General features: G+C 34.9%; 1 protein-coding gene across 1 annotated transcript; it reads left to right on the forward strand.

Annotated features, from left to right (window-relative positions):
• Window positions 1-7,127: 7,127 nt before the first annotated feature.
• LOC134229105 (uncharacterized) lies at window positions 7,128-9,718 on the forward strand. Its single transcript, XM_062710824.1, has 3 exons — window positions 7,128-7,939; window positions 8,225-9,007; window positions 9,137-9,718. Exons 1-3 carry the CDS (start codon window positions 7,205-7,207, stop codon window positions 9,371-9,373), a joined length of 1,755 nt encoding a protein of 584 aa, XP_062566808.1. The 5' UTR covers window positions 7,128-7,204; the 3' UTR covers window positions 9,374-9,718.
• The last annotated feature ends 414 nt before the right edge of the window (window positions 9,719-10,132 follow it).

Raw genomic sequence — 10,132 nt, forward strand, 5'->3', positions numbered from 1 at the left:
CATAATTTGCCGCATGTAATAAACAATACGGTAGAAATTACAAAACTTGTTTGATATTGCATTTAAAATATACCTGCTTTTTATTTAATTGAGATACATTCAAAACCATTTCATATCATATCTTTTTTTAGTACAAACTTAGAGTTCATTTTGTTTCATGCTTTAATTATAAAAATGTGTAGGGAATATGTTGCAAAAATTTAATTTTTTTAGACACAAATTTCAGTCAAAAAGTTCATATTCAAGACTGTGCACCAAAAGAAGATATAAAATTTTTTGATTTGAATTTTAATGCAAAGGTGGTAGATAGAAACACAAAAATCATCATGGCAAAAAAATGACTTTAAATATCAGGTAACTTAAATGAAAATGGAGAACTTTTTAAATTTTTTTTTGTTTTTACAGATTTCTGCACTTTCAATGATGTAGTTATAGGAGGTACCATCTTTCCACACACGGAGATACACAAAACAACCTGGAATTCACCAGATGGAAAAACAGGAAATCAAATAGATAATATCACCATCATGAGTAAGTGGAGAAGAAGTATGCCAGATGTCAGGACAAGACGAGGAGCAGATGCAGCCTCAGATCACCAACTTGTTACAGCCACGCTAAGGATGAAACTCAAAGCATTCAAAGACAAATGAAACACACCGCACTACAAGTTCAACATCCAGTTTCTTAAAAAACAAAGAGAAGAGAGAGAAGTTCAACATTGCAATAAACAACAATTTTGAAGCACTAGAGTGTCTGACAGAGGCAACCATAGAAGATCACTGGGTAAAGCTCCAACACACTTGGAAAAGTGCATGCAGTGAAATCCTAGGAAAAAAAAAAAAAAAAACAAAAAAAAAAAACAAACAAAAAAACAAAAAACGAGGGAGTTCAAAGAGTGGAAGACATGCAGTAGGATCATGGGAAAACGTAAAACAAAGGACAGATTTGAAGCAAAAAAAACACAAAAAACAACCAGTGTCAAAATACTCAGCAAAACGAGAAACTGAGAACAGAATATAGAGAAGCCAACAAACAAGTCAAAAGGAGTGCTAGGAAGGACAAGAGACAGTTCCTCCATGACATGACATGACTGAAGAGGCAGAGAAAGCAGCCAGACAGAACAGCATGAAAAATTTCTATGAAATAACAAGAACACTCTCTGGAAGAAATGTGAACACCAACACCCCAGTAAGGGACAAACAAGGAAACATTATCACTAGCGATGTAGGACAAGGAGCTAGGTGGGTAGAACACTTTAAGGAAGTTCAAAATCGACCACCACCACCCAATCTTGCAAGTATACCACCAATGAAAGAAGAACTTCACATCAATGCAGGACCACCATCTATAATAGAAATCACCAAGGCTATAAAAACACTGAAAAATGGAAAGACAGCTGGTCCAGATGGTCTCCCCCTAGGCATTCAAAGCTATTCCAACAAAGTCAGCAGAAATGCTACAACCACTTCTGCAAAAGATATGGGAAAAGGAGAAAGTACCAGATGAGTGGAAAACAGGATACCTGGTTAAACAACCCAAGAAAGGGGACCTGTCGCAGTGTGGATATTGGAAGGTATAATGCTTTTATCCATTGCCAGTAAGACCCTAACAAGAGTAATCTTGGAAAGAAAGAAAGGAGCATTGGACAAGAAACTAAGATCAGAGCAAGCAGTGAGAGTTCCACCAGGACAGATCATGCACACATCATATTGCCACACTTCATATAATCGTCGAACAATCCATTGATTGGCAGTCTCCCCTTGACTCAATCTTCGTGGATTTTGAGAAAGCCTTTGACAGCGTGGATAGGACAACCATCTGGACATTGATGCAGCATTATGGAATACCATCAAAGCTTATAAGTGTCATCAGGCAACATGTCACATCATTTATAATGGGAAGCTCACAGATCCTTTTAATATGGACACAGGAGTGAGGCAAGGCTGCATCCTCTAAACAACCATATTCCTGATAGTCATTGACTGGATCATGCAGGAAACAATAAAGGGCAACTAGTGCTAATTGTCAGTGGACCTTCACCAAACAGCTTTTGTGAACCTGGACTTTTTTTTTGCAGAGTACTGAAGGATTTCATATAAGAATTATGAAGGCTACAGTGTTATCAACTATATGTCTCGCACAAGCATGCACAAGATGCATGTTGTCTAAACAACTAAAATATCTAAATATCGTGAGAATCAATAAAAAAAAATCATAAAAATATCAGTGTTACCGTTTTTCAAATATATTGGTCATTTTGCGTATTTTGCGCACGCACGTGCAAAAAACTGTCCTTGCATTCAAAAAGCATAATGTAGGAATCAACAAAAAATTCTAAATTTTATTCCATTTTGCTGAGAATCCAGAAAGTTAAAGGCATTTAAAGTTTCAGCCAATCAGATTGCAGCACACGTGCATGCGCATGCTTTCATGAAAATTCTTATATATAATGCTGTAGACCTTAATAGTGTATGACCATATTCAAAATTTCAAAGGATTTTGTCAAAAACAAGAAAGATATTAAGACTTTAGTTTCAGCCAACATACAAATGCATTAGATAGCTATTTTCATGTCTTGATATACTTCTAATATATTCTTATAAGAGTTTCAAAAACAAAAAATAAAAAGTTATGGCTATATCTATTACATTGGTCATTTCACGTGTTGCACGTGCGCACTCTTGCAAGGCCACGTATATGCACATGCTTTCATGTTAATTCTTATATATGGCTGATATCATATAAAATTTCAAAGGATTTTATCAAAAATCAAGAAAGATATGTATTGACATCAGAGAGAAAGTGGTGCATGTTGGATAGGCCACACTTTACTATGATACAAATATATCCTTATATTATGAGTTTCAAAGCATTTCATAAAAAATTGAAAAAGTTAGGGCTATATTCATTATATTGGTAATTTCACGTGGAGGGTGCGCGCAAAATGACCTTCGTTCCGCAAAGGCAAACCTGTGACCCTAAAAAGGTTTCACCTTAATCAAATGTGAGTTTACAAAAGAGGAAAAGATTTTACCAGGAAGAAGAAAAATAATATAATAATAATAATAATAATAATAATAAAATAAAAACAGAGTAAAAACCGATGGCGCGGTGTGGTTGGGGAACCCTCCAAGGAGCAAACAGCTTGATAACCTGGATTTTCAATGTGAAGTCTTGTAAGTACAAGATGTTTAAAAACTTTGATTGGCATACTCAAAAAACTGGCCTTAAAATAAACACCAAAAAGACAGAGGTGATGAGAATCAACAAAAAACAAGAGATAGCAACCGAGTTAAATGGGGAGAACATCAAAGAAACCGACATATTTACTTATCTGTGGAGTATCGTAAACAAGGACTGTGGTATATATATCAACACAAAATACAAGACATATTTTAAAATACAAATTTTTAAAGCACTCTCCATCAACAACAAAATAGGATTTTTAACACAAATGTTAATGCAGTTCTTTTTAAATGGTTCCGAGATATGGAAGGTAACAAAAACAATAAATAACTAACTGCAGTCTTTCACAAATAAATGCCTCCGCCATATCCTTAACATCAGATGGCCTGATATCATATCAAACAACATCCTATGGGAGAAAACCAACCAAAATCCCATATGTATTGACATAAGAAAGAGAAAATGGAATGGATAGACCACACTTTACGCAAACCCTCAAACAACATCACAAAACAGGCTCTGGATTGGAACCCAGAATAAAGAGGAGTGTATCAAGGCAAACCTGGAGTTTTTGATAGATATATAGGCAAAAATAGGCAGGTTTTACCTGGACCTAACTAAAAAGCATAGCCCAAGAGTCCGTTGGCGCGGTGTGGTAAAAAATAATGCTCCCCAAGGAGAATATATAAGTATTAAGTCAAGTACTGATTTTAAAAACTTTGTGATACTGAACTTCCGAACTTTTGTGACACACCATCTCATTCAACATTCGCACAATAAATCGACTTAATATCAGGAATTCCAGCATATATATCAACACAAAATATCAGTCTATTCTAAAATATAGTTCTTAACACACAAAATGAATTATTGCGATCTAATTTCAAAATAGATTTAGCTCATGTTCTAAGTAATCAAAGGCATTTCATGTTCATTCCATATTTCTTCGGTTAACGCTTATATACATCTCTGTCTTGCAATTTAAGCAACACATTCACAACATACGGATTAAACGACAACACAATTGTAAGAATTTACATCAATAACATCATATTTTGAATTTTTCTGCCAAATTTTATGTTTGTATTGTTTGTTTTATGGAAGTTATCAAAATTTTGTCATTGCATGTGCGTCGCTCCTGTTACCGGTCTACATGCGTTTTTGACGTAATTGATGAAATTGTCAAGTTAACATATTTAATAAATGGAGTTATTTTAACAATATTTTTGTTAAAATGCATTAAGTATACCATTATCAACCGAATGATATATAGTTTTCATATAGTGAATTGTTTTATACTATACATTTAACAATTGTAATTTTTGACTTTGACGTTATAACACCAACACCGTGCGCGTACATAACATAAAATATCACAATTTGTTTATTTATCATATATCTTTTTAAAATTTTTGTAATTCATATTATATGTACTAAAGAGTAGTGAAAATTTCAGAATGCAGTGATGATTATTTTTTGTTCACCCATGTCTTTTATTGTTTAACTTAAATAGCTAATCATTACAAAAAATCAATTCGCAGACGTTATGTGAGTGTCATTCGACACTTTGAAAAGCTTCAAGACAATATGGACACTGTGATGTTGTTGTCTTGATTATGAACTTTATTTTTAAAATTACATTCATAAAAATGTGGCTTGATGTTATTTCGTCCTAAAATACTTTATAACTTACAGAATACCTGAATCCATGCATTGATTTTGCACAAAAGTCGAGAGTATTTCAGACTTTGTCAAATCTTTATGTAATTGTAATCACGCATTCAAGATATTCAATCTGTTTTCCTCGTAAGAAAATGTGATGTTGAGCATTTAATAAAAACGTGACAACAAACTACCTCGATCAGCGCCCACGTTTTGTAAACTTGTTTACTCTATATTGATATATAGTAATCGAAACTGAGCATAAAAAACGACGTAAAAGGGCGTATTTTAAAAACTATTAGGTCTTTAATTCTTAGGTCTGTAAGAAAAATATCTTGAAGGAAATATGAATTAGATCATATGATCTCAAACGGTTGTGTTAAAATTGAATAACTAGGCCTTGGTACTTTAATATTCAGGCCTCGGTACGCCAATAAACAGGAAGTAATACATGACTACCAAATTAAGTGTCACATATATATAACCCTTTCTTAAACGGAGGTTGGGGTTTTGTCAAAATTACACGTACACTGGAATCTATGGTGGCATATTTCTGCCCCCTACATGTAAGATAAATTATGTAGACATGCAACATATTTATGTCAACATGCATTTAGTTATGTTGACATGCAAATTACCAATCTTATAAGAAAATATAATTTAAATATGGTTAAATTTACTTACTATCGTCCGTATCTGACATCGTAGATGCCAGATGCAACATAATTATATAGACATGTGACTTATTTTATGTCAACATGCAAGATAATTATATTGACATGCAAAATATATATGTTGATATGCAACTTATTATCTTGCATGTTGACATAAATAAGTAGCATGCTGAAATAAATAAGTCGCATGTTGACATAATTAACTTGCATGTTAACATAATTAACCCGCATGTTGACATAAATATCTCGCATGTTGACATAATAAGTTGCATGTTGATATAAATATCTTGCATGTTGACATCATTATCTTGCATGTTGACATAAATAAGTTGCATGTTGACATAATTATATTGCATGTTGACATAAATAAATCGCATGTTGACATAATTATGTTGCATCTTGCATCTACAATGTCAGATACGGGCGTTAGTAAGTAAAATTAACTATATAGAAATTATATTTTTATATAAGATTGATAACTTTCATGTCAACATAATTAACTTGCATTTTAACATAAATATGTTGCATGTCTACATAATTTATCTTGTATGTAGGGGGCAGAAATATGCCACCATAGGAATCTGATAACATTAATAGAGAAGGAATGGAGATTCCCTATTACGTTTATATCTGTTTACTATAGTACCTCTCAAATTTAATTTCAATCCCATTTTGTCCGAATTCTTATTTGACTTTTTTCTTTCACTTTCTCCTTACTGTCAACGAAAAAACCATTGTCAAACAACTGACAACGAATAGTAGATAGATCGTTATATTCTCATTAGAAGTATGAAGCCATGGCGATAAATACTAGTAGACCATTTGTCAATAAATACATGCTGCAGTAGGGCGATTTATTGATATTGTTATCGTCTGGCTCTAAATTGATTTTCTATCTTTTCATCATTTAAAATTATCTTTATTTTACTCATTGTCTTTTTTTCAAGATAGATAATTATACAAAACAAATCCTTCCGCGACATCACCTGTTGTACTCACAGTCATCTTGTTGTGATTCAGATGTTATCACAAAGAGGAAAAAGCAACAAAAAAGTACCTGGTGACTTAAACACGTCAATGCAGGTCCGTAACTAGTAACGTTTTCGAAGGGGATGCACAAAATATTTGCCATTTTACCCCAAACAAGTCTTTGAAAAAATGGGGAAGGGGTTAAGTTTCCACAGTTGAAAATCGCATTTCTTAAGAGTTAGGGTGCAAGAATCCGTTAAAAATACTGTGCACTACGAAGGGACAAACTGACTTTATTACTGAAAATTAAACCAAAAAAGGACGGGTGTAGGGTATAACCGGCCTCAATGAACATTTTCAACAGTAAAATGTTATGACTGGACAAAATTGGAACCCCCTCCTCTAGTTACTAAGTGCATGCAATGTCAATAATATATCAACAATTTACGTACTTTATGATGAAACATGCATGTAATAATTCAAAACTGCATTCAGATTTGCCTTTATTTTATACACATACCGTGAATGTTAGAGATCAGGGTATAATTTTATATCGGGTATTGTTGATTTCTAATTTTAAAGGCGTCATGTTGTTTAAGTCATACTCGAATGACCTGAACAGTCATCAGCCCGGAAGAGAACACGTATAACGTATATAAAGAGGAGAAACCAAATAAAGACTCAGACGATCGCATAGTGCAGAGAGGTTAATCATGGACATCCTTAGAGGACTGGGACTGATTTTAGTGCTAACTGTTTCACACGTGTTGTCCTCTACCACCGAGTCTTCGGATTTTTCCTCGACAACTGAGTCGAGTCCTACTGTTCCCACAAATACTTCAGATGAATCTGGCTCTGAGTTATCAGAGGAAGGGGTCTATGTTCGAGTTTTGGGACAATCCGGGAAGATTCTCATGGGAAGGACCAGAAACCCAGCGGAAGACCCCAATGGCATCAAAGTGACTTTCGATGCCATACAAGAGACAGATAAAGATGGAAAAGCTATTGGTACATCAGGGCGTGTCAAACACAGCTTCAACACGTTCGCCAGCCAGAAATTTACGGTCTCTGACATTACAGACGACGTTTACCAGAATCTGACCGCCAAAAGACTTGACTTTGTTGCTAGCCTAGCGTCAGTTGGAGCCACGCTAACTGTTCAAATTTACCTGTTTAGTGAAGAGGGAAATATCACGCAAAGTGATGAGGTCACTCAAGTATCTAAAGGGACATTAAAGTTTAACATCATCATTGAAAATTGGACATTTTGTGGAACCAATGGAGAGGAATGCAGACAGGGGCAAACACTGAATGAAGGGGAATTCATTGATTTTACAATATCAATAAAAGGCAAGAAATCGGCCAGCAAAAAGCAAGGTGGGAAAAAGAGAACCAACGCCCAGGAATTCGACTTGGGCGGGGAGGCGTCTGTTGTACTCTCAGGAAAGGTAGGGCTGACGAATTAATATAACACTTCTGTATTCTTATGTTTCTTTTATAGTTTGGTGAGAAAAGGTTTAGATGATGAAAAGAACTATGCAAAAAAAAAATATATATATTCATTTTGAACACTTTATTTAGACAAATTCTTATGGATTTTGAAATTTATTTTCTACGTTTGAAAATTATTTAAAAGAGAGTACAAATTCATATAATTTTAAAGTTATATTTTCATGACAGATTATCAGTTCAAATGAAATTTTAATGCAAATTCTCCTTGACCACTTTTTCAGGCCCGATACGATAACAGTTCAAATTACGATGATCTGCCAGAAGGATTCCCCAAAACTCTAGTGAGAGGATCAAGCCAGTTTTTTGTGTTCAGATTTAAGAAATTCAACTCCTCTGTGTTTTATGACCCTCAGTTGAACTTGGAGGGAAATGATACACTGGAGGGAAGCACCACCGAGACTCCCCCATCAGATGAAACTATTTCTGCTGCCCAGATTACAACCAGGATTCTAGGAAGGTCCGGGAAAATGACAATTGGACAAGGTAGCGACCCCAACCAAGATGCCAACAAAGTGCAGGTGACATTTGATGAACTGAAGGAAGTGAACAGCGCCGGGACAGCTGTCGGAACAAGTGGTGCAATGAAACACAGCTTTAATACCTTTGCAAGTCTTGACTTCCAGTTCTCCCAAACGGAGGACGTTACATATATGGGTCTATCGGCAAAAAGATTAAACTTTACTGCCGACATTGTTTCTGTTGATGCCAAACTTACAGTGCAGGTTTACATATTTACGAGGGCTGGGGAAATCGATGTAGATGGAGAAACCACCAAAGTGGCTTCAGGATCAGTGAAGTTCAACATTAGAATAGACAATTGGAAATTCTGTGGATCTAATGGGGTCACATGTAGAGCTGGCAACACAAATGAAGTTGGGAGGGCAATAGATTTTACCATTTCAATCAAAGGCAAAAGCACTGGACTGAAGAGAATGAAGAACAAGAGGACAGATGGCGAAGAATATGACTTGGGTGGAGGCGCTGCAGTTCTTCTATCCAGAAAGGTAATAACATTAAGGAAATCATGTAGGCCTACCGACTTTTACTCTTATTCACTACACATGTATGTCTGAAATGTTATGTTTGATACCTTTTTCATAGTCATTTGTACAATATATCTTTCTTTTTGACAGATACGAATTGATGGAGGAAACTACACAAACATGGCAGAAGGGTACCCCAAACTTGATGCACGTGGCAGTCAACAAATGTTCGTCTTCCGGTTTCCAAACTTTACGTCATCAGTCCTGTATGACCCTCAGATTGTCCTGTCTGTCAGTGACGGCACGGACGGCTCCGGTGTCGTCACTTCCTCTCTATCCCTCTTGTTCACAAGTTTAGCGATCTTAATGTCCATGTTTCTTGAATGAATTGAAATGAGTCTTAAAAGAATATGTATGACAAATCCAGCACCTTGTTCACTCATTTCAATTGAATCTACAACAAAAATGATAAAAGCCATTGAGGAATAACAATATTGTTCATGAGCCTGTTCTCTCTAGAATTTATTTCATTCACTTCGTTATTAAGAAAATAAACATTAAGTATCACCATTTCTTACCTCTGTATCATTCTTAACTCCTGATCACTAGGGACTGGAACTGTTGAATATATGACGATGTGAGAGAAAGTTGCCAGAAGATGCAGGCGTCTTTTGTATATTATCACTATGAAGAATGCCAAATGACATGTGTATCATGTGCATTATATTATTAGTATAAAGAATGTCAACTGTCATGTACTTCATCAGCAATGTCATTTTTTGCCATTTTTATAAATCAGTTGTTATATTAAATTATTTGTTACTATTAAAAAGTTAGTTACCGGTGTTAGCCTTTCTCACTTTTTTTCATTTTTTGTTTTATTAACTAATTTATTTCTTCATTTTTTGGTTTTGAGTAGCATTTTGTATTTTGTTATGTACATTGCCTGTACTTTATAAGGTCTGCTAATACTGTTACCGCTGAAATATCATTTCATAATAACTAGCCTACAAAGTGTAGTATAGGGATGCAATTTTACACATAACCTCAAAGGTCAAAGTTATAAATTATAGTTCACCGTGATCTCACCTATGTAATTCCCGAGGGTCCGTGTTTTGCCCAGTGCACAGTTTTGTATTGTTTGTA

Source organism: Saccostrea cucullata, unplaced genomic scaffold, assembly GCF_032062105.1.
Source record: "Saccostrea cucullata isolate Sc308-1 unplaced genomic scaffold, CSIRO_AGI_Scuc_v1 ctg405, whole genome shotgun sequence".
NCBI classification, from domain to species: Eukaryota; Metazoa; Mollusca; class Bivalvia; order Ostreida; family Ostreidae; genus Saccostrea; species Saccostrea cuccullata.